At 42.3% G+C, this 26,247-nt stretch overlaps 1 protein-coding gene across 1 annotated transcript in view; it reads right to left on the reverse strand.

Moving 5' to 3' along the window:
* Window positions 1-26,247, reverse strand: part of LOC107274839 (SAGA-associated factor 29-like) — a 41,590-nt gene that overhangs the window by 12,233 nt on the left and 3,110 nt on the right. Inside the window, exon 2 of the mRNA XM_015754395.2 lies at window positions 4,875-5,132. Within this exon, the coding sequence (XP_015609881.1) occupies window positions 4,875-5,132 (258 nt within the window). The remainder of the gene's footprint in view (window positions 1-4,874; window positions 5,133-26,247) is intronic.

Consider the following 26,247-nt stretch of genomic DNA (forward strand, 5'->3'; position numbering starts at 1 on the left):
GATCGTTGTTCAAGAATGAGAGTTAGAATAATTCATACTACACGAAGAATACTGTTTCTAAAAAAGAACGACGACTGACTGCATACAAGAAAATGAACACAAATAAGAAGACGAACTTTTATGCTCTCCAACCCTATTCAACGACTTCGTTTCTTATCCCTTCAATTACTTCTTCTGAATTTGATTGGTCTTTAATTCCCTTTCTTAATGATTAGTTAACAAATCAGAATACTAACAATGATCTGTCTGTTGCTGCATACATGAGTTTTTCAATTCTGTACCTGGAACTTCGCATGCCTGTGAAGTTCTATAGTTCCTGAAACATTCTAGTAATAGTTCTAGTGAGTTTACCAAAAAAAAACATGATTGAAAAAATAATCTGCTAACTTCCCGTAGCAGATCATGTTTTTCAAAGATTATCGGATTTTATAGATTTCAACGAGATTTAGAGTTCTACATGGTATTTGTGAATAGTTCTACCTTTAGAACTGCACAAAAAATATTTTCAGCAATTTATTTCGAATATGTACAAAACGAGTACAGTGACGCTCATTACATCTGCTCATATATAGGCACGAGTTCTGAATTATAGTATTTGTGCTCTTCCATGAATATGACAAGAGTTCTATGTCTGTGAAGTTGGCATATCAAGTCCTAATATATCAAAAATAAAATGGAGTTCTATTCGGATACAGTCGAGTTCTATAGTCCCTGATACATTTTAACAATAGTTCCGATGATTTAGTGCAAAAACCAATAATTCATAAATGATATGCTAACTTCACACACACAGAATCTTCAATGTCACAGCTTTTTACCATAAGAATGATCGATAGAACTCTCTGAGAACTACCCAGAACTCCTGAAACTCTTCATTTTTCTCCAACGAATGCAGGACTAAATTGGACATATGTTGTAACGTGGCATCCGTGGGACGGCCAGTTACATAAAAGCATAGGGGCACGTAGAGCCGTGTCGCCAACGAAAGCCGCCAAGAGAATGCCGATGACGACGAAGGTTCGTGACAAGGGGAAGCCGGGGAGAGAAACCGGGGAGAGACCGGGGGCCACTTCGCTGCGAACCGCGGAACGGAATACCGAAAATCGGCGGATAAGGTACCGCGATTTTTCCGGTTTGAGTGTGGTGAGAGTGTGTGAGGGTTGCAGGACCTGTTGGGCAACATGGCTTTTCCCCGGACGTGATATGGAATTCGATCTATCTACGACGACGGCGCTCCTACGGAACTCAGAGGATAGAGGAAGGAGACGGCCGACGAGGAGGAAAAATTGCCAACCACCACCACCCGAGTGACGAGGAAGGAAGGTACGGTTCACCGGAAGATTCGGTAAGTGCAGTTTAGGCGACCGCCCCGAAGCCATGCAGCCGGGGATGAAGCGCATCCGCCGGTGCATCTTGGCACGAGGAGTGGGGGGCTGCGGGCCTCGCTACGGGTCCTAGCGGTACATATTTGAACCGACCACCGTCAACAGGGATGACCTCCGCGACCGCGTTGTGTATTAGAATTGTATAGAGCAGCGCTCGTATACATCACCCGACTGTACTCGTTTACCTAGGCAAAATAAAGGGTTATTGTTGGAATTAAATCCCACCGTGTTAGCCATTACCAAAGAAGCCGGCTGATTCCTGTAGATACTCGCCGCCCTCACGTTCCCCTCTACCATGTCGGATTAGGAGCTAACGGGAAGATCCGCTCGAAAAGACTCCCGGAATTGACGTGCCGCGGATTAGAAATTAAAGGCCCGACGAGTCAGGCTGGTGCAAGGATGCACCTGGCGCCCAAGGGATCCGCGGAATGCCACGTTGGGGTCGCGGATAGAACGTAGGTCAGGAAATGCGTTACAAAATGGCGCCCGACGTGGGGCCACGCGAGAAAGATATACCAGCCGGCCATGTTTTGACTGTATTGGGGTCGCGGATAGAACGTAGACCAGGAAATGCGTTACAATGTATATGATGACTTATTGACTAATCGTTCCTGTGCAAGTGGTAAGAACAGAGTATATCCTGATGTTCTTCTTTACGTTAAATTATAAAAATATTGCTATAACAAACAAGATATTTAAGAAATTTTCAACAAAATTACAAACACATGAGATACGAATCTTGATATACGAAAACTGTAAATAACCTGTGTATTATATTTGTATTTTATTAAACTTTACTATTTTTTTATTGAAGTTTTATCATAATACTTGACCGAACGATTGAAAAAAACCAAAAACGTCGAATATAAGTCCGGTTAGTAATCTATCTTTTTTTTATTGCAACTAATTATCTTTTTCTTGAACTTGTCTCATCGTATTGCTTGTCTGATTTTTGTTTATCGCTACTCAAGTCAGTCAACAACAAAAATGAAGAGTTCCAGAAGTTCTGATGGGAGTTCTGGATAGTTCTCAGATTTCTGTCGATAATTCTTATAGTAAAAAGCTAAGAAATTAAAATTGAAAGAGTTCTGTGACTTCGAAGATTCTCCGTAGCAAGTAGAGTAAATTCGAAAAAACAAAAAAATGAAGAGTTCCAGGAGTTCTGATGGGAGTTCTGGGTAGTTCTCAAAGAGTTGTATCGATAATTCTTATGGTAAAAAGCTGAGAAATTAAAATTGAAAGAGTTCTGTGACTTCGAAGATTCTCCGTAGCAAGTAGAGTAAATTCGAAAAAACAAAAAAATGAAGAGTTCCAGGAGTTCTGATGGGAGTTCTGGGTAGTTCTCAAAGAGTTGTATCGATAATTCTTATGGTAAAAAGCTGAGAAATTAAAATTGAAAGAGTTCTGTGACATTGAAAATTCTGTGTGTGTGAAGTTAGCATATCATTTATGAATTTTTGGTTTTTGCACTAAATCATCGGAACTATTGTTAAAATGTATCCGGGACTATAGAACTCGACTGTATCCGAATAGAACTCCATTTTATTTTTGATATGCTAGGACTTGATATGCTAACTTCAGAGACATAGAACTCTTGTCATATTCATGGAAGAGCATAAATACTATAATTCAGAACTCGTGCCTATATACGAGCAGATGTGATGAGCGACACTGTACTCGTTTTGTAAGTAATGAGTTGCGAAATAAAATAAAAATAAAATAAAAAAGTTTTGTCGAAATAAGCTGTTGAAAATATTTTTTGTGCAGTTCTAAAGGCAGAACTATTCACAAATAACATGTAGAACTCTGAATCTCGTCAAAATCTATAAAATCCGATAATCTTTGAAAAAAATTATCTGCCACCGGAGGTTAGCAGATTATTTTTTCAATAATGTTTTTTTTTTGGGTGAAATCACTAGAACTATTACTAAAATGTATCAATAACTTTTTTCGATATATAGCGGTTTATAAGATATTTCGTTCCAAACACAGGTATAACAGATGACTCGGGAAAAGAGTCTCTGCGAGCCGGTTGCCTGTACTTGGCGCGAGACTCGACCGAGTCTCTTGATGTATGGATTCGGATATATAACAATATGTGCGGGTTGGCTATGGATATAAGTGGGCGAATGACGTATATAGGAAGACCAAGACGTAACACTAACTTTGAGTCCTTCAAGATGTTCAATAACTTATGAGAGAAAACAAGTCAAAAAATAAGTAATATTGCAACAGCTATCCCATGCACTGAAAAAGCTGTCAAGAAGTAGATTATTCAATTTTAACAACAAGGAGAAAACGGATTCAAGGATCATCGGAAGAATAACAAACGTCCAAACGTTGAAACGTACAAACCAAGAGATAAATGACTTGTCCAAAATATGTTGTATCCACAAAACGGATTGGGCAAATTACTTGTGCGATGTGGCGCTAGATCACTCCTGCTGGTCCTGGAGAATTAGTTGAAATATCAACTCGTATGAACTCTAAAGAATACATCAAAATATTTGAAAATGTCCTCGTTCTTAGTGTTCAAGCTATATATTCTATGAATGATATGCCGTCAATTAGGCTGATGATATGCCGTCAATCCGCGATTCTCCGATAGATCCGCTATCGCCCGAGCACGGAAAAAGAACTCATTTTCTCGGAGTCCGCCGAACACCCGAGTCCTTACACACGGACTCCCCGCGACACACTCCTCGCTCCTACCTACCGCTCTCCGCGGTAGGTGGCCGGTCAAAGTTCCCGGGGTACCGAAAGTGCGTCCCGGCGGTTGAGCACCCCTTACGTGCGGGGTCTCAACCCAAAAGGGCCCCGTGCCTCCGCCGCCAGTCCACTACTTTCCCCCGTTCCCTCCTCTCGAACCACGAACCTACGAACTCTGGAGATGGAGGCCAGAGGCACTGCCGAGTTGTCGGCAGCGCGCGGAGGTGCGGGACTTTTGTAACGGGTCGTTCTGACGCCACGTTACAACATGTATATACAAATCGCGCGAAATGGCCAATTTGTAACTATAACTTTGTTATCTGACAGCATAGAAACGAGCTTGTCCATTATTTTAACAATAATAACATTTTTTGGAGGAAATGGTGTGTCCTGCAAAAAGATGTGAGCTTTTGTATTTTGCATTATTTCTAAGATATTTCATTTACAGGCATTGAAACACCGTTTTTAAAACTCCATTTTATAATTTTATTAATTGCACATATCCTATACATGAACCACGTTCCTCGTGCTTCGATATATTATGTAGAACCTCTATATATAGGTAATTAGATTTATGATCTGCGTAAATTATCTAATAATTTCGACCGATATTGATTAGCCTACTTACATTTTACATGTTACAAGATGTCTTACTACACAAATGTGTTGTATGTGTTTCCTACCATAATTTTCATTTATTATAAATTGAAAATCTAGTTTAATTTCGCAATGCGATTATATTAATTAATGTAACATGAGAAATTCAAAAAAGTGTATTACCTGAATACGTCGTTCATTTCTTATCGCACGAATTTCGCTTATTTTTGATAAGGCTTTGCGTATTAAATCTTCTTCTTGCTGAGCATCTGAAACGGCAGCATTATAAAGATTTTTCAACCTTTGTTGGTAATAGAGTGAAACTTTGTCATCAGGAGTAATCTTCTCGTGAGCTTTTACGATATTATTTAAATTGTGTTCTGAGCGGTTTCGTTCGTCTTCAACTTCATGAACCAAATGATAAATATTTTTTAGACGCTCCTAGACAACAAAAACAGTATTTTTTGTTATTCGAATACAAAATAAATATATAATTGAATATACAATACTTCGAAAAAGTCGCCATCTCTGATTCAACTGCAATTTATCACAGAGGTTTAACTTTATTCGAAAAGAATATCTCTAAAAGGATTTTCAGCAACTAGCTTAGGGACAAAAATAATATTAAATGAATCACCCCCGCATGGTCTTTGATGTTTCTTAAAAAAATGAAACAATAAAACAATTTAGAAACAGATATATACTGTGACGTAAATGACATCACAAACTCTGAAATAAATAACTATTGTGTTTATAGATCAAGACGTAATATCGTCCTTTGCACAAAAGTAACGAAGAGTATCGGCCAGGAATCCTGATTAGAATATTTATAAAGAATTAAGCTAACGTTACTGTTAAATATATTTCATACATTTCGTATCTTGATACGAAATCGAGAGATCTCCATCTCGCTGCAAGGAAAATCACTACGAGATCAAGGATAGTTGAGGATAATCGACGCTACCTGACGCCTCCACCCCGCCGCCGAGGGCTCCCAAATTAAGTATGGGGCCAGCAACGAAGAGAACATCGATATGGACCATCACGATGTTGTTTGTACCGATGTTCCGAAATGGGATCATTGCACGTATCGAGAAGAAAGGGGAACATGAAGAGCTACCCTGGCGTGAGACGTCATGAACCTCCGCCGCCTAATATTAAAAATTAACTGTTCCATTTCTTTCTTCCTGCTTTCGGCTTACGAGAAGACCGCGTTAGATGTAGAATAGCTTTCATGAATCAAAATGTATTTCTGCAATCGTCAATGACTTTATAGTGAACAAGAAATCCCAGGAAAGAAAAAGAAAATCTACATCTCATGCCAACCACAAACAGATAATTGAATAAGAAATAAATATTCTGAATCCTCATATGACATTAATTCTGCAGTGGAGTCACTACCGGTTTCAAGACCTCACTCATCGTTTGTTTGATGCTTTCTTTACCCAATTTTATCATTCTATGCTTCTTACGAATCGCATCGCTGGCTTTAACGATTTGATGTAAGACGTCTTTTCGCTCTTGAAGTTCTCTGCGTTGCATGTTGCCGTTACTGAATCTGAAACACTACTGCATTCGTTTTTTCATTGATCATTCATTTATGCTCACGAACCAATCGAATCTTTTTCTGTATCTACCTCCGTCGACCTCGCTATCCTTGTCGATTACGAGAAACCCATACTTATCACGGTTCCCGCATGTCGAACACAGATCTTTGAACTATCCGTAAGTCATATCAGTGTTTAAATGGTCATCGTCCACATGCTTGTGATTAGATAGGATAGGATAGGATAGATAGAAACAGTTAACATCTCTGTGCCGCCTCATGCTGAAGAGGGCTCTGATGTTATATTGCTTCTCGCGAGCTATCTCGTCGTAAATAATTATCCAAGGGTGGACAATTATGCCGTCAAACGAGCGGGTGGTAAACGTAACGTTGGAGCACCGCGCGTTCTACCCTTCAAATTCGGAGGCTCCTATTGCTTTTCGTCCCTGTGTTTTGCGGGTCTAAGTGCCGCTGGAGCATTAGCCAGTGGTGTTGCAGGAATAGCCAAAGCCGTGAATCATGCGAACGCAACCTAAGAGCAGCTGAAGGACTGATAGCGGCATAACAAAACAGTGGAAGCCATCTCACTTGGCAAAGGATTGTACTTGAAACCCTACAAAAAAGGATTAGGTCTACATCTAACGCCAACAAATTTGAACTGAAACTACCTCATCGAGCGTTGACCGATGCGGATCTGCTCAAATACGCCAAGATCATGAAGGTTCCACATTTTCGAGGAGTCTTCATGCTGAACGCTATGCCGAAAGATGAACCATACAAGTACGAATCGGCAATCATCAATTTGAACGACGAAGATGGTCCAGGAACATACTAGATCGCGTACAAGAAGCTGAACGATCAAGTCATTTATTTCGACAGTTTTGGCAATCTTCGACCACCGGTAGATCTTATCGGATATTTTTAACGGCGATGATGTTGACCAGGTTTCTAGCCACAGAAAACTTATCCGCTTATCAGATATCTCGGTGTTGGTAGTATAAAATACAATTACAAGCGATATCAGGAGTACGATACTTTTGCATGTGGACACTTGTGTCTAATGTTCCTATGCGGGCAATTAAATCGTAAAAACAAGTATTGTCTATATAAGGTTGCTATGTAATTTCACAAGGTCAGTTGAGCGTTTACAATCATGGAGGATTTATTCACATTAACTTTATCAGGCACCTCCTCCATACTGGAAGCTAAATACTTCCCTCCTATCGAACTTTCCCCGTACAAAAATTATGCTCTGGGACTCATCGAACTGCTAATCTTCAATTCGATTCCCAACGTGGACACGGATCACAACAAGCTCTACGTAGGGGATGAAGTTATCACTATACCTACTGGTAGCTACGAAATCGAAAATATCGAAAACTACGTGCATAGCGCGTTGACGGACAAGAGCATCGTCATTCAGATTAAACCTAACAATAATACGTTGTGCAGCGAAATTACATGTAACCGTGCTGTCGACTTTCGACCCAATGATTCCATAGGCCGCTTGCTGGGCTTCACTCATTGCTTCCTGAAAGCTAATAAATTACATACGTCCAACGTGCCATTCTCAAGGTTAACGCTCTACGAGTCGAATGCAACGTCACTACGGGTGCTTACATCAACGAATGTAAAGTGCACACCATACACGAGTTCTTTCCGATCGTACCACACGAATACATGATCGTAGAGGTGCCATCGCACATCATTTACCTACCGATCTCTACCAAGACGATAGATCACCTGCAACTTCGAATAGTCGATCAAGACGGGAAGCTCGTGAATTTTCAAGGAGAAGTCATAACGATCAGACTGCACGTCAGATCTATGCGATAATGGGTGTCGTCTACAATAGGAAAATTGGCAGTGGTTATAATAGTAAGCCGATATGCCAAAGAGGGATCAGTCGTCGACCGCTTCTTAAGGCGCTAACTCGGCGAAACGTCTTGTTTCTGGAAAATCTAGGATTCAAAGTCACAAGAGGAAAGTAAAGCGTTCGTTCTGTTGCATTCTTTTCGTCTGTCGCGTACCGTGGAGGAAGAAACGCTGAACATTCACACACCGATCGTCTTCGATGAATCTATAGCACACTGTGAAACGCACGTGCATCAACCTTACGCCTCATTAACATTCAATAACAGTGACGAGGTTCGAATATCCGTTAAACATCAAGACCTTTGCTTACTACCCACCAGAAATTCGCTGCACATGTATGGCAATCTCGTCAAGGAAGATGGTTCCACAACGGCTACGAACACCGTTCTGGCCAATAAAGACATTTGCCATTTCTTCGAGGAGATTTGCTCTGAAATGAATGCTATAGAGATCGACCGGAACAAGAACGTCGGTTTCACAAGTCTCATGAAGGGATATGGTTTCCTGAGTTCCAGTCAACGATCCTTGATGGAGAATGCCGGTTGGCTCGACGTCAAGGGATAAATTCACAATTGCAGACGGTTACTTCAACGTATCCATTCCGCTGAGTCTGATCCTGGGTTTGCACGATCGTATCGTAGAATACAATCCGATCAGTGGTGGGGTGAAAAAATTTATATAAAGAGGCTACAATCGTCTCTCCCTGCGCAGTTCATCAAAAAAATGGAATTCATCGTGAACGTACAAGGTACCAAGAAACCCTTGAGCGACTTCGTCCTGAAGGAGCTATCCGTGATTGGAGTTGGCAGCTATTTCTCCGAGTCTGCAATGTTTCTCTTTCAACCACCTTGTCCATGGAACCATCTACCGGCTAAATGCAAAAGTATACATTTGTGGTTGGAGCGCAATTTTCATAGTATATCCTGGAGCGCTGGGGACGTTGCTTACAATCAAGCTAAAAACATTCTTCGAGTCATCTTGCAAAATGCATCTAAGATCTACATAAGGATTGAAGAAGAAAATTTGGTTGGGAGCTTGCATTGGACGATCCGAGCACATCGTGGATCTGGGAGATGTGGGATGCCCTTCGCTGCAAAAATTGCGAAAAAACTCGCTTACTCGATGTACGAATCATCATCCTCCACATTTTAATTGCTCGACTGAAAATGTGACATTTTTAAGGAACTCGTTGTCGAAATGTATATTTTTTGATTATGAATTATGACATAAGATATAATAAGATGTATATTTATTTAACACGCATACATAGTAGTTGAAGCACGAGTACAAAGTTTATAGACATTGGAAGTCGATCTGGTTGTACCGTCCGCCGAGATAACGCATGAGGACTCGATTCTCCTCACAGGTTTGCACCATCTTTTTCAATAGATCCTCGTCGTCATTCAAAGCTTTTGCAATCCTTGCAGGTAGAAACGTCGAAAAGCTGTCTTCTGTATTGAGGATCAGTCTCGTTCCATATTTGGTTCGAACTCTTCTTATTCTGGTGATTTTGTATTCTTTCTGGGGTTCCAACTCAGCCAATTTCTTTGTCGGAAGATAGTCATGCAAACGACCGACTTTGTTAATTGTTGAGAAATCCATTTTTTACTGTAGATGAAGTTTTTTTTTAGATTTCGTAGAAGGCTGTTTTAATTTCTTTTAGCTTCGATCAAATGTTTCACTTCTGCGATATTCTTTAATAGTAACTGTATTCGAACTCTGAGCTCGCGTTGTTTCCTCTTATTCGGCATCGGTCGAATTGTCACAGCAAACTAACGAAGGTACGTTCAGCTCCTCCTTTTATAGAAAACTGTTAAGGGTTAAAATGGGGATAGGAGGTTTCAGAAATTTCTAGGAATTGAATCGCCGGCGGAGATTCCTGGAATTAATATCAAGGTCGATGCATCTTCCAAACGGAGTGACTTACGTTCTAGAATATTCGGATGAACCGTAGCCCTTCTCCTACGAAGTTGTGTCGCGCGCTTACGTATCTCCTACGAGTAATTTGAAACCTCGGAGAATGAGGGACTACATTCTCGACGCACGACTCTGCGAGATAACGTTCGGTATTACGTATTTGAACAACCGATATATAGATTTTTCTAGAATGACTTTGACCCCACCACCACGCTTGCGAGAAGCGTTTCGACTTGCACAAACCTGCACGAGGCTTCCGAGGTTTTCCTGGAATTGTTTTGCATCGGTTCGAGCGATAAGACACCTACCCGAATTGCGCACTTTGAGCTCGAACTGTACATCAAAAAATTTTCGACGCGCATTCAGAAGTGCACAAAGGGTCGCTTATCTTCTGTGAGTAATTCGATACCCTGAATAACAAGGTCAAAACAGTGTTCGGCTGCCGCCTGAAGTCTGCATGGGGGTCGGGGGAGACATCGAAAGCTTCGGGGCAGGGGTCTGCCGTTCGAAACCTGCACGGAGGCTTCCTGGAATCGAATGGCTGACGAGAGCGGACACATTTCCTGAAATCGCTGCTGCTGCTACTGCATCCTCGATGCGCAATTCTGCGAGATAACGTTTATGGTCAAATCGGCTGAAGCTCTAGCCCGGATACGAATCATAGAAGCTTCTAGAATGTTCTAGAACGTTCTCGATCGTGTGTAATTCCTAGAATCGAGGGCAAAATTCCCGGAATGTGACGCAAAATTCCCGGAATTGAGCGAAAATTCTTAGAACCGAGGGGTCTTCATGACGTCACTTCCGGAAATTGTGGGCACACACGTTGCCAATTTAGTACGGACACCCACCTTCGAAGGTCCTCGAGTGTTGGTATATGTCGGTGCAGGAATCTGTATTTAGAACCGGCCCAGCTATACTACTAATAGTTTCTCGACATTTCTACCGGCAAGGATATCAAAAGCCGTAAAGGATGACAATGATCTCTTTCAAAGCATGGTGCGTGCTGCCAATGAGAATCGACTCCTCATGCGTTGTCTCGGTGGGCAGTATAATCGGATTGAATTTCAATGTAAACGTGCTCCTTATAGGGAGGGACCAGATGAGCACAGACCAATTGCCCACAGAACCAGATGCGCACGGACGGTTTGCCTACCGCCCACTTGCCCACGGACCAAGTTGCTCACGGACCCAGTCGCTCACGGACCACAGGCTGAAATTTCCGTCGACCCAGATACCCACGGACCATTTTGCCCACAGCCTACTTACTCACAAATTTCTACCCCACTAGTCGATACCGTATCTTCATATATCAATATAGCATGGACCGTTAAAGTAAATTAGGTTAGGTTAGGTTGGGGTGGAATGTTTAAACGTCGGAGACTCAGTAGGTTAGTGGATAAGTATATCGTCTAGATCTACTTCGAACTAGATCTTCTCCACTCCTTTCACATAGATCCTGTGGGCATCTTGCAAAATGACTCGAAGAATCCTTTTTGCGTGATTGTAAGGTACATCACCGGAGGTCCAAGATAATTCCATGAAAATTGCATTCCAGCCATAAATGTATACTCTTTTATTTGGTGGGTAAGCATTTCCATGAACAAAGTGGTTGGAACAGGAACGTTGCAGGCTCGGAGAAATTACTGCTGACTCCAATCACGGATAACTCCTTCAGGACAAACTCGTTCGAAGGTTTATTGAAACCTTTTACGTCCACGATGAATTCCATTTTGATGAACTGTGCAGGGAGAAACGATTACAGCCTCTTTATACCAATTTGTTCACTCCACCACTGATCGGTTTGTTTTCGACTATAAGATCTTCCATGATCAGACAAAACGCCGATGTCTCGATAGGGAAATCGTTATCTACCTCAAATTCTAGATGAAGGTCGACTGGTCCAAATTTTAGCAATTGATTTTGTTTTGAAAAATCGATGACGATTAGTGGACCATAGGCGAGGAAATTACTCTTCCTCAGTATTGGCTCAGGGTCTTTGCCGTAATAAGTAGTTTGAAAGTTTACATACATCTCGTATAGCAAAGCATACTCATTACGATCAACTTCAAAGTTTAGGTTTCCGTAGGGATAGCATTGCAAATTCAAGAAGAGTTTAACGTCTCTGACCAACGGTAAAACGGTCAATTTCTCTTCTTCCGTCCAACCAGCGTTATCCATCAACGAGCGTTGACCAGGAGTCAGGAAAATGTAACTCTTCATGAGATCTCTATGCCATTCATCTCGTAGCGAATCTCGAAGAAATGGCAAATGTCGTTTTTGGCCAGAACGGTGTTCGTAGCCGTTATGGAACCATCTTCCTTGACGAGCTTACCATACATGTGCAGCAAATTTCTGGTGGGTAGTAAGCAAAGGTCTTGATGTTTAACGGATATTCGAACCTCGTCACTGTTATTGAATGTTAATGAGGCGTAAGGTTGATGCGCGTGCGTTTCACAGTGTGCTATAGATTCATCGAAGACGATCGGTGTGTGAATGTTCAGCGTTTCTTCCTCCACGGTACGCGACAGACGAAAAGAATGCAACAGAACGAACGCTTTACTTTCCTCTTGTGACCTTGAATCCTAGATTTTCCAGAAACAAGACGTTTCGCCGAGTTAGCGCCTTAAGAAGCGGTCGACGACTGATCCCTCTTTGGCATATCGGCTTACTATTATAACCACTGCCAATTTTCCTATTGTAGACGACACCCATTATCGCATAGATCTGACGTGCAGTCTGATCGTTATGACTTCTCCTTGAAAATTCACGAGCTTCCCGTCTTGATCGACTATTCGAAGTTGCAGGTGATCTATCGTCTTGGTAGAGATCGGTAGGTAAATGATGTGCGAGAGAACTAAAGGTCAGCAACTCGATGAGCCCCACAACGTAAATTTTGTACGGGGAAAGCTCGGTAGGAGGGAAGTATTCAGCTTCCAGCATGGAGGAGGTGCCTGATAAAGTTAATGTGAATAAATCCTCCATGATTGTAAACGCACAACTGACCTTGTGAAATTACATAGCAAGCTTATATAGACAATACTTGTTTTTACTATTTAATTGCCCGCATAGGAACATTAGACACAAGTGTCCACATGCAAAAGTATCGTACTCCTGATATCGCTTGTAATTGTACTTTACACTACCAACACCGAGATATCCGATAAGATCTAGCAGTGGTCGGAGATTGCCGAAACTGTCGAAATAAATGACTCGATCGTTCAGCTTCTTGTACGCGACCCAATATGTTCCTGGACCATCTTCGTCGTCGAGATTGACGATTGCCGACTCGTACTTGTACGGCACTCCCTGCGGCATAGCGTTCCGCATGAAGACTCCGCGAAAATGTGGAATCTTCATGATCTTCGCGTATTTTTCGGCGTGGTAGATTCACTTCAAGTTTTTTGGCATCAGATGAAGGCCAGTCCTTTTCTGTAGAGTTTCAAGTACTTTGCCTAACGCGATGGCTTCCATCGTCTCGTTGTGCCTCTGACTTTCCTTCAGTTGCTCCTTCTTTGCATTCGCTTCGTTCACGGCTTTGGCTATACCTGCAGCACCGCCGGCCAACGCTCCAGCGGCAGTGAGACTGGCAAACACAGGGACGAGAAACGGTACGAAGCCTCCGACTTTGGACGGCAGGGGAAGAACCCGCGGTGCTTGCACGTTATGCTTTCTACCCGCTCGTTTGACGGGAGCTTGTGCACCCTTGAAAGCAGATCTGATAGCTACCCGTGCATCGTTGCTAGGAATTATCGATCTTTGGCTTTCTCTATCACTTTCCCCAGCGTTACAGTCTTTGGTTTCTTCTTGAGTCCCATACCGAATTTCGACTTGGCACCCATTACGTTCGCTACGGACCTGGCCGCCGCCTTCTCGGCGAGACTCGCGTCTTTAGCGAAAACGCGCTTCCAAGCTTTGTCGGCCAGTACCCTGTCTTCCGCCCCTCTGTGTTCGAGACTCTCTCGATTCTTTGAGTGGGCGAGGTTGTGCTCTTTGCAGGCTGCGTCGAGGAGGTTGATGCCTGGATCGGCTCGCCCGAGTCTCTTTGCTAGTTTCGTACCGGGTCCACAGTACTGATAACCGGGTATATGTAACTCAACGGGTAGACTGTTGATGATCCTGTTGACTAATCCTCTGTCACGATGACATTTTTTCTTACCAATGCGTTTACGCTTAGGATGCACGATCATGTCCCTGCGGTGAAACAGTTCCGACTGAACAGTGATCCTTATAAACTCGTCATTTATAGTTTCCACGTTAGTCAAGATCGAGATGAGGTTTGAGAAGCAGTCCGTCAGGTTACCTGTAACGAACTTTGACAAAATCGTGCGAATAAAGGAGAAGGAGACCAAGCGACACGGCGAATTACTGCCAAATAGTATACGAGCAGTGTTTTGCGGACCATCCAATTGTGGAAAGACGAACGCAATGCTCGTTCTCATAACTCATCCTAACGGATTAAGATTCGAAAATGTCTACTCAAAATCGCTTGATCAGCCAAAGTACAAGTTTTTAGAACGTTTACTCGCATCCGTGGACGGCGAGTTATGATGACTACAGAAGCCTTACCGATAAGATATAGACACCGGACACCGGAAATCGAGGTGTCTTTATACGGAACGATCGAGAGGAAGTCAGTGAGAATTGGCATCTGAATCGAGCAGCATCACTCTTATTAAATATTCATTTAGAGTTAAGTTCATTTTTGTAATCTTTTAAAAAAGTATAAATTCACATCGAACAACTTAAATGACGTCGAGTACTTTCCCTTTACGGAACACGAACAAGTGCTGCCACCGAACGAGGCATGTCGAAACTCGATAATTATTTATGACGACATAGTTTGCGAGAAGCAAGATAACATCAGACCCTTCTTCAGCATGGGCGGCACATGGACGTTGACTGTTTCTATCTCTGTCAGACGTACGCTCGCATTCCTAAACATCTGCTACGGGATAATGCTAATCTGCTGATGCTCTTTAAGCAGGATGAAATGAATCTCAAGTGTTAAGGAACGGGCCCTCGGTCCCACAAATATATTATACGTACGATTATTATGTTGTTATATTCGGTGTTCTATTGTTGGTATTATTAGTTCTTGGTTTATTCCTTTCCGGCGACCGAAAGGAAGACAGGGAGAATTAGCGCTGGAATCACCCGGCGGCTAAGGGAGATTTCGGCGCGCAGCGACGAGCCCCCGCGGCCGAACGGGTAAGAGAGGGCGAAGCCACGACGGAGAGAATTCCGTTAACCGGGCCAGGGATAAAAGGGACGGTCGTGCGAATAAGTGTAGTATTTAGTGTTCCTTCTGTAAGACTCCAAGATAGTTAAAAATAAAATAAACAGTTAACCGTGTATTATTCGTCACCCCGCTCATTTGAGTCTCTAACATCAAGCATGTGTAGGATGACCATATAAACACTGATATGAGTTACCCACAGTTTAAAGACCTGTATTCGACATGCAGGAACGGTGATAAGTATGGGTTTCTCGTGATCGACAAGGACAGCGAACTCGACGTAGGTACATACAGAAAAGGATTCGATTGCTTCGTGCGCATAAATGAATGATCATTGAAAAAAAATTAATGCAGTAGCGTTTTGGATTCAGCAGCGTCAGCATGCAACGCAAAAAACTTCAGGAGCAAAAAGACGTCTTACGCCAAATCGCTAAAGCCAGTGATGCGATTCGCAAAAAGCATAGAATGCTAAGGACCATCCAATTGTGGAAAGACGAACGCAATGCTCGTTCTCATAACTCATCCTAACGGATTAAGATTCGAAAATGTCTACTCAAAATCGCTTGATCAGCCAAAGTACAAGTTTTTAGAACGTTTACTCGCATCCGTGGACGGCGAGTTATGATGACTACAGAAGCCTTACCGATAAGATATAGACACCGGACACCGGAAATCGAGGTGTCTTTATACGGAACGATCGAGAGGAAGTCAGTGAGAATTGGCATCTGAATCGAGCAGCATCACTCTTATTAAATATTCATTTAGAGTTAAGTTCATTTTTGTAATCTTTTAAAAAAGTATAAATTCACATCGAACAACTTAAATGACGTCGAGTACTTTCCCTTTACGGAACACGAACAAGTGCTGCCACCGAACGAGGCATGTCGAAACTCGATAATTATTTATGACGACATAGTTTGCGAGAAGCAAGATAACATCAGACCCTTCTTCAGCATGGGCGGCACATGGACGTTGACTGTTTCTATCTCTGTCAGACGTACGCTCGCATTCCTAAACATCTGCTACGGGATAATGCTAATCTGCTGATGCTCTTTAAGCAGGATGAAATGAATCTCAAGTGTTAAGGAACGGGCCCTCGGTCCCACAAATATATTATACGTACGATTATTATGTTGTTATATTCGGTGTTCTATTGTTGGTATTATTAGTTCTTGGTTTATTCCTTTCCGGCGACCGAAAGGAAGACAGGGAGAATTAGCGCTGGAATCACCCGGCGGCTAAGGGAGATTTCGGCGCGCAGCGACGAGCCCCCGCGGCCGAACGGGTAAGAGAGGGCGAAGCCACGACGGAGAGAATTCCGTTAACCGGGCCAGGGATAAAAGGGACGGTCGTGCGAATAAGTGTAGTATTTAGTGTTCCTTCTGTAAGACTCCAAGATAGTTAAAAATAAAATAAACAGTTAACCGTGTATTATTCGTCACCCCGCTCATTTGAGTCTCTAACATCAAGCATGTGTAGGATGACCATATAAACACTGATATGAGTTACCCACAGTTTAAAGACCTGTATTCGACATGCAGGAACGGTGATAAGTATGGGTTTCTCGTGATCGACAAGGACAGCGAACTCGACGTAGGTACATACAGAAAAGGATTCGATTGCTTCGTGCGCATAAATGAATGATCATTGAAAAAAAATTAATGCAGTAGCGTTTTGGATTCAGCAGCGTCAGCATGCAACGCAAAAAACTTCAGGAGCAAAAAGACGTCTTACGCCAAATCGCTAAAGCCAGTGATGCGATTCGCAAAAAGCATAGAATGCTAAAATTGGGTAGAGAGTACGTTGAACAGACGATGAGTCAGGTCCTCAAACCGGTAGTAACTCCACTACAAAAACTAGTGACTGCATCTCAGCCGGAGCGTAATCTTATCAAAGACGAGATTAAGGATGAAATAAAGTAAGACGTAGAAGCGGATGATACGTTTAGATCGGGTGGACGGCGAGTTATGATGACTACAGAAGCCTTACCGATAAGATATAGACACCGGACACCGGAAATCGAGGTGTCTTTATACGGAACGATCGAGAGGAAGTCAGTGAGAATTGGCATCTGAATCGAGCAGCATCACTCTTATTAAATATTCATTTAGAGTTAAGTTCATTTTTGTAATCTTTTAAAAAAGTATAAATTCACATCGAACAACTTAAATGACGTCGAGTACTTTCCCTTTACGGAACACGAACAAGTGCTGCCACCGAACGAGGCATGTCGAAACTCGATAATTATTTATGACGACATAGTTTGCGAGAAGCAAGATAACATCAGACCCTTCTTCAGCATGGGCGGCACATGGACGTTGACTGTTTCTATCTCTGTCAGACGTACGCTCGCATTCCTAAACATCTGCTACGGGATAATGCTAATCTGCTGATGCTCTTTAAGCAGGATGAAATGAATCTCAAGTGTTAAGGAACGGGCCCTCGGTCCCACAAATATATTATACGTACGATTATTATGTTGTTATATTCGGTGTTCTATTGTTGGTATTATTAGTTCTTGGTTTATTCCTTTCCGGCGACCGAAAGGAAGACAGGGAGAATTAGCGCTGGAATCACCCGGCGGCTAAGGGAGATTTCGGCGCGCAGCGACGAGCCCCCGCGGCCGAACGGGTAAGAGAGGGCGAAGCCACGACGGAGAGAATTCCGTTAACCGGGCCAGGGATAAAAGGGACGGTCGTGCGAATAAGTGTAGTATTTAGTGTTCCTTCTGTAAGACTCCAAGATAGTTAAAAATAAAATAAACAGTTAACCGTGTATTATTCGTCACCCCGCTCATTTGAGTCTCTAACATCAAGCATGTGTAGGATGACCATATAAACACTGATATGAGTTACCCACAGTTTAAAGACCTGTATTCGACATGCAGGAACGGTGATAAGTATGGGTTTCTCGTGATCGACAAGGACAGCGAACTCGACGTAGGTACATACAGAAAAGGATTCGATTGCTTCGTGCGCATAAATGAATGATCATTGAAAAAAAATTAATGCAGTAGCGTTTTGGATTCAGCAGCGTCAGCATGCAACGCAAAAAACTTCAGGAGCAAAAAGACGTCTTACGCCAAATCGCTAAAGCCAGTGATGCGATTCGCAAAAAGCATAGAATGCTAAAATTGGGTAGAGAGTACGTTGAACAGACGATGAGTCAGGTCCTCAAACCGGTAGTAACTCCACTACAAAAACTAGTGACTGCATCTCAGCCGGAGCGTAATCTTATCAAAGACGAGATTAAGGATGAAATAAAGTAAGACGTAGAAGCGGATGATACGTTTAGATCGGTTGATGAATCCTTCAAGTCGCTAAAGAATGATTCTTTCGAGGGAGTCGATGATGAGCAAGTAGAAGATAAAGACGAAGAAGAAGAAGAAGAAGAAGGTAAACATGTTGACGAAAAAGGAGATAACGACGACGCAGATGTACCCGTTAATCAGAACGATCCTATGCAACAGTATCTCGAAATGTTGCTATCGAATCGAGGAAACCATCTGGACACTGCCTATGGTGTGCGTAAACTCGCCAAGAACAAATTGATGATAGCCTATCAGCTTTGAGGGACCAAAATCCATATAGGCGACTTACTTGAAAACTACGGGTTTGAACGAACTCTTGTTCAGGAAGGTACCTGACGACACTAGTGTAACCCAGGATGACTTGGCCAATTACAAAAACATTATTTTAACGACGAATGCACATAGAAAATACTATAAACCTGATGGTGCAATTTGTAAGAGCAAGAGTTTCAAATTTCATAACGTTATTGCAAAATTGATCGAACAGTCCTCTGTAACAGGTGAAAGTATAGTACCGCGGAACATGATCGCTGCCAAGGACGGATGAACGGATTACGTGTCTGGGACGATCCCAACGAACTGGTAGACCGCCTTCGCCTGCTCCTTGCGTCTCGGGGGGCCGGTAACTCCAATCACTTGAACGAAATCGTATCGATTATCGAAGAATTGCGCGAGGCGGGTATTATTTATTAATTCGATGAAACGATCACGATCGCCACTTTCAGTATGAGCGTCGATCGTGTTCGGACGTCAGTTGAGTAGCAGGACCGCGGTTACGAGTAGCAGTGGTCGCCCTGGCGCTGGATTCAAGTTCACTGCTGCTGGACACTACGACATTGATAATAAGAGGCTATGCAACGTCGCCAATTCCGAGGAGGAAAACGATGCTGTGACCTTGAATCTGATGAAAACTGTAGTGAAACAGGAGGTCAATACCGCGTTTCAGGTAACTGCTGAAATGCGCAATGATATCGATAACAACAACTTGATGATTCAATCACTCGATTATACCACGAAGGAAGCGTTGAAACGTCTGCAAGCTGATATCGAGCCAGGACAAGAATTGGCTATTCGCAACTCTCTGATCACTTCTCAGATGGACGCCAGATTGAGTGCACTGGAGAATGGATGGAAAAAAGTCAGCGGTGGTGAAGGAACTGAATAGACCTGCGAGGAGAAATTACCAGCGCCGGTACGTTGACGTCCGCGGGCTGTACGAGACTTGGCAAGCGGATCTCTTTGACATGTCAGCGTACGCCAGAGAATACCACGGATGCAAGTATCTGCTTACCGTCATCGACATATTTTCAAAGTTTGTTTGGGCCGTGCCGACGAAGAGCAAGAACGCTAAAGACGTGACAGACGCTATGAGATCTATACTGGCGCAGGATTGAATCTCGAGGATATTGCATGTTGATCAAGGCCGAGAGTTTTACAATTCCGAATTCAAGGATCTTATGCAAAAACACGATAATTCCCTGTACTCGACATTCAGTAACTTGAAGGCATCGATCTGCGAGCGCTTTAATCGTACTTTGAAAAGTAAGATGTGGATGCAGTTTAGCCTACAGTGGCTGGATATCTTATCGAACTTGGTATCCTCTTACAATAACAGTAAGCATCGCAACCGTTGGTATGAAGCCGACAGATGTGACTGCTCGTAACGAGAAGGAACTACTACAACGGGTGTACAAGAAATTCAAAGTTAAGTCCACACTTAAACGATCAAAGTTTAAAGTCGGCCACAGAATGCGAATTAGCAAATATAAACACGTTTTCGAGAAACGCTATACACCCAATTTGACAACTGAAATTTCACCGTAAGTCGAGTGAAGAATACCGATCCGGTGACGTACACTCTCAAGGACTACCAGGATTATCCCATCGAAGGTGGCTTCTATGAACATAAACTTACCAGCGTCAAGTATCCCGACATATATCTTGTGGAGACGGTACTGAGGAAACGTGGAAACAAGCTATTTGTGAAATGGTTAGGTTTCGATGGTTCGCACAACAGTTGGATCGGTAAGTCGGATTTTTAAGGTGTTTGAAATAAACCAGAACTAAAATATTTGTTACGTCTTGTTATTTATATTTTCTTACATTTGTACACACTTATTATACAGGGTGTTCCAAAACTCCCTGACCCGGTGGGTATGGCGGTGTTTGGGAGGCTTCACTGATCACGAAAATGACCTTCTTTTTATCCGGAAGGTCATAGTTTTTAAATGGGAGCAGGTTAAAGTTGACCAATCAGAAGGAGGCGTCAAGAGAAACGTAGGCACCTACGAACTCTGAGTTTTCTTCCCTCGCTTTTGTTTCTCTCGGGGTCACTCGTCGGTGCTACGCCGAATAAGTAGCTGGCGCCCAGATATTGTTCCCCTCCATTCCCCGACCCCCCTTCCCAACAATCCCATTTAAAGCCCTCCGACACCGCGTGCTCCCAAGTGCACGCGTGAACATATTTTCTTTTCTTTTCTTTTCCGTTTTGTTAGTTTCTAGTTTTACATTCATCACTGTACATTATTTTATTAATTATATTTCTTTTCTCATTCTACACCGTGTCCCCTTTCTTCGATCCCCTACCCCCTCTCCCCTAGTATTGCGATAGCTGCATTTGCGAGACCCTGGGCCCTTTTTCGAGGCCCAGTCCGTCACAATGTATATGTATATATTACATTTTATAACCACACGGAAGGGTGTCGGTCGTACCAGGAAGAATGACCCTTTTGTCGTCATTCCAGCTCACTGCTATTTTTTCTGTTGTACGGTATAAACATTATATTTTTTACTTTGAATTGAATTTTGAGTTTTAACTAAATTTGTATGGTATGAATGTCATTGCCTATAATCGTTAAACGTTATTGTGTGTAGTGTGGATCCTTTAATTCCTTTCGCGCGTTTCTTATCTTTACTTTCTTATAACACTCTGAAAGAATATAATTTAGCTCGCAACCCTACAAATTCAGCCATAATTTTCCCATTGTTTTCATCCTTCATCAAACCTAATATTTTTTTATTTGCTAGTGGTATACCGTAAACATTATCTGGGGGATAGTCTGAGGTATCGAATTTATCTAGATCACATTTGCTATAATCTGTAAGGGGGTAGGGAGGAGGTGTGAAGCGAAGGGATACCGAGAGTTCCAGAAATAGATGACGATTTATTCTTAAAACTAATTACACTAAAAGAAAAGATCTTAACCTATTCGCGCGCGTCTTAAGCTAAGTGTGTGGGGTGTGTGGAGGAGGTAGTGTTGAGTGTAGGGTGAGGGAAGTCTGTCTGTCCATCTGTCGTGTAATCGTTACGGCCGTTAATCAGAGTATACGAATGTTTAACATTACAATCTGTAAAATCGATGTCATCTCCATTCGAGTAAATTTCCGTTTCTAACATAAGTAGGTGAATCCTTTCTTTATCTGATTTTCGCTGAGTTAACTAAATTGGTACTATGTTATTATTACCCTTATTCTTATCGCACTCTATTCCATAAACATTTATTGACAAATCATTCATCTTTTCGAATTTTGAAATATCCTTTAAACCAATAGAAAAATTTAAACCTTCGTACCTTAGCACTGAACTGAATTGGGGGTACGAACTGATAAAGCTTACATTATTTTTAACTGGATGAAGAACTGCCGTGACGAACCAGAGAAAGCAATACGGGTCACTATTTCTAATGTTTACAACTGCTTTTTTTATTTTCCACATCCTTTGGTAGTTCGATGAAGGTAGATAGACCGCCGTGTATTGGAATATATTTGTTGATGTTCACCGCCAAGTTTATAATTTCAAGCAATGAATAGCCTAATTCCCTCTCTTGAAAGTTTTCAATTTTAGTCAGTACTTTTTCCTGCACATTTCGTTAAACCAGTCGCTGATACCGGTGGATGGTCGAATAACTTCGTTCTTAGTATTGAAGAACTTTAGTTCTTCGATAATCTGACCACCTTTCATTGTCTCAAATTTACAAGACAAGACAACGTTCACTTTCAAAATTCCTTCCTTTTGAAGTGCGTTTTTCACTCTAGCAATAAACAATTTTCTTGCATCATCCAAGAAACGCTCCAAGTCCTTGTGTCGCAAGTTTACAATCACTCCAGTCCTTATTCTTCCCTTAAAGGCAGATTCCAACTCATCCCAACATACTCTATCACTTCTTCTCTCTCTCACCGTTCCTTCACCTCTTTTTTGAAGTTATTGATTAAATTTTTCGTTCAACGATTTAAAAATTCCAATGGTTGTCAAAATTTTGGTTTTCTCCCCAATCATGAGCGTAACGTTCCTCAAAATTTTGTTCAGAAGTCGAATACTTTGAGTACCAAATTTTCTCCATTTCTCAATTTCTGCAATCGATGATCCCTTCTTTAGAAGTTTATACGCTGGTCCCATAATCTCGATCAACTTTTTACACTTCGCAGAATCCATTTTGGTGACACTAATAATGCACTTAAGCATTTGAATAAAAATGATCGCTGCGCATCATCAAAGGGCCTTTTATACGAACGTTTCAAGGTTTTCCTGGAATTGTTTTGGATCGGTTCGAGCGATAAAACACCTACCCGAATTGTGCACTTTGAGCTCGAACTCTACATCAAAAAGTTTTCGAAGTGCACAAAGGGGCGCTTATCTTCTGCGAGTAATTCGATACCCTGAATAAAAAGATCAAAACAGTGTCCGGCTGCCGCCTGAAGTCTGCATGAGGGTCAGGGGAGTCATCGAAAGCGTCGGGGCGGGTGGCTGCCGTTCGAAACCTGCACGGAGGCTTCCTGGAATCGAATAGCTAACGAGAGCCAACAAATTTCCTGGAATCAATGCTGCTGCTGATGCATCCTCGATACGCAATTCTGCGAGATAACGTCAAGGTCAAAACTGCTAAAGGCTGTCGTCTGAAATCTACACGCATCGGGAGGGAGGAAGGGGGTTCAACGAAGCTTCTTGAAGGCTCCCCGGGGTGAGGGGCTTCATTAAAATGTGGCGCGAGATGACCGTCGGCTCTGGCAGTGATCCTCTGCGACTTAGCACGGACACGAACCGTCGAAGCTTCTAGAAGGTTCTCGATCGTGTGTAATTCCTAGAATCGAGCGCAAAATTCGCGGAATGTGACGCACAATTCCTGGAATCGAACGTAAATTCTTGGAATCGAGAAATTGTGGGCGCACACGTTGCCAACTTAGCACGGACACCCACCTTTGAAGGTTCTCGAGTATCGGTAAAGGTCGGTGCAGGTATCTGTATCCAGAATGCCCACAGCTATACTACTACTATTCTCGATATCCACCAATAATTTTATTCCGTATTTTCTTTAAATCTTTCGTAGACTGCTAATCTTGTGTTCCTTTTCAACTTCTAACTCTGATAGGTTCTTCGTTGGAATAAATTCCTCCAAACGACCCACTTTGTTGATTTTTGAAAAAATCCATTGCGTTCCATTATATAGAGTTTCTTCAAATTTCTTATAAGATTTTTACAATCTCTTCTAGCTTCAATTAACTGTTTCACTTCCGCAAAATTCTTTAAGAGTAACTGTATTCGAACTCTGAGTTCACGTTGTTTCCTCTTATTTCGCATCGGTTCAATTGTTACAGTAGACTGATGAAGGCACGTTCTGCTTCTACTTTTATAGGAAACTCTCCTTTGATCTAAGGGTTGAAATGGGGATGGGAGGTTACGCAAATTTCTAGGAATCGAACCGCCCACAGAAATTCTTGGAATCAATGTCAAGGCCGATGCATCTTCCAGAAGAAGCGATGTAACTGCGCACTTACATTCTAGAATATTCGGATGAACCCTTATCCCTCTTCCTACGAAGTTGCATCGCACGTTTACATATCTCCTACGAATAATTTGACATCAAGGAGGATTAGGAACTGCATTCTCGACCCGTGACTCTGCAAGATACCGTTCGGAATTGCGCATTGGAACAACCGGTATATAGATTTTTTCTAGAATGCAAGTGACTTTGAGCCCCCGCTTTCAGAAAAATGCGAGAGCCGTTTCGACTTGCACGAACCTCCACGAAGCTGGAGGTCGAGGGATTCGCGAAGCCTCTTCGTGGGATGAGGAGGCTGCCGTCTCGACACCCGACCACTGCGAGATAACGTTCAAGGTCATGACGGCTGCCGTCTGAAACTTATACGAACTGCATGGGGCGAGGTAGAGAAGGCATCTTTTCCTGGAATCAACCTCGAAGCAAAAATTCCTGAAACCGCTTTTAAGTACTGCGCAAAAGGGATGCCACTCGTCATGTCTCTTTGACTCACTGATGCTACGCACTAGTCTGCGCAATAAGTTTAAAGGTTAGAGAGGAAAGTTCTGGAAATTTCCTGCATTTCGGAAAGCTCCATCGCAGATGCGTAATTCTGCGAGATAACGTTCAAGGTCAAATTGAGTGCCGGCTGAAGGCTGCCGTCTGCAATCTACACCAGTCCGGGAGGGAAGAAAGGGGTTCATTGAAGCTTCTAGAAGCTTCTCCGGGGGAGGGAGCAAGAGGCGGCCTCAAAACTTCGCACGGGAAGGCCGCCGATTCTCGGAACGATCCTCCGCGATTTAGCACGGACACGAACTGTCGAAGCTTCTAGAAGCTTCTCGATTGCGTGCGATTCTCAGAATCAAACATAAAATTTCTAGAATTCCCTTCAAAATACTAGAAAATAGGAGTCTCGGTGATGTCACTTCCGGAAATCGTAGAGCTCACGACGGTAACTTAGCACAGACCTTTGAAGGTTCTAGAGTATCGGTAAATATCGGTTACAGGAATCCTGGTCCAGAACCCCTAATCTTATACTACTCCCGGACAATTCGTGTTTTTGTTAAGAGAAACCGTTATAAGGAAATACGATAATCAATATATAGGATCATACGAAATAATAGAAGTATATGAAAATGGTAATGTAGATAACTCAAAAAAAATCATTGTTCATTCAAATCTGATCAAGGAGCGACACTAATTAAATAAATTTTCTCGCAAGTCATCACAAAATAACTTTGTAATTTTATTTAATAGGAAATCAACATAACAAGTTGATAAGAAGATTCGTACAAAAAACGGTTGACACAAGTGAATGGAATAGTACCTCTGACAGAAAACACGATACCTCGAGATGGCACATTACTACTTAAAGTGTGTGCCCAGGACGTAGAAAAGAAGATCGCAGGAAAAGAACTCGAGGAAAATCCAATTTTCTTAGATCATGATTACGAATCCCCAAATGGATGGTGTTGGAATCAATATAATTCAGACATAGTTTCATATATTGCAGGCTACATAGTAAGGTTTGTGAAAAAGAGAATCACCTGTGATATCTGTATAGAAAGTTTGATTATAAAAGCAATACAACTTCAAAAACGAAAATGCAGAAGTCTCATATCACCAAGCACCGATGTTATTTGCATTTGTAAAGTACCTGAGAGAGTTCTCCGTATCACTAATAATATTTTCAGTTTGAAGAATGTGATTCCAACATTAACGTTAAGTGTTAAAAAAAATAAGTTTCTCAGGATATCTTTCTAAATATTAATCATATTGTTACGCTGGGAGTCTCCTTACACCAAGAAAACCGTGAACGCTAGGCCAAGCAGTCCGCGCATGTAGAAATGCACTAAGAACGGAAGGCGGCCTGACAACCGATGCATTGAAATTAAAATCACATATTTGATGCATCTTCG

The sequence above is a fragment of the Cephus cinctus genome, unplaced genomic scaffold (genome assembly GCF_000341935.2).
Source record: "Cephus cinctus unplaced genomic scaffold, Ccin1 Ccin1_scaffold0121, whole genome shotgun sequence".
In the NCBI taxonomy this organism is placed as follows: Eukaryota; Metazoa; Arthropoda; class Insecta; order Hymenoptera; family Cephidae; genus Cephus; species Cephus cinctus.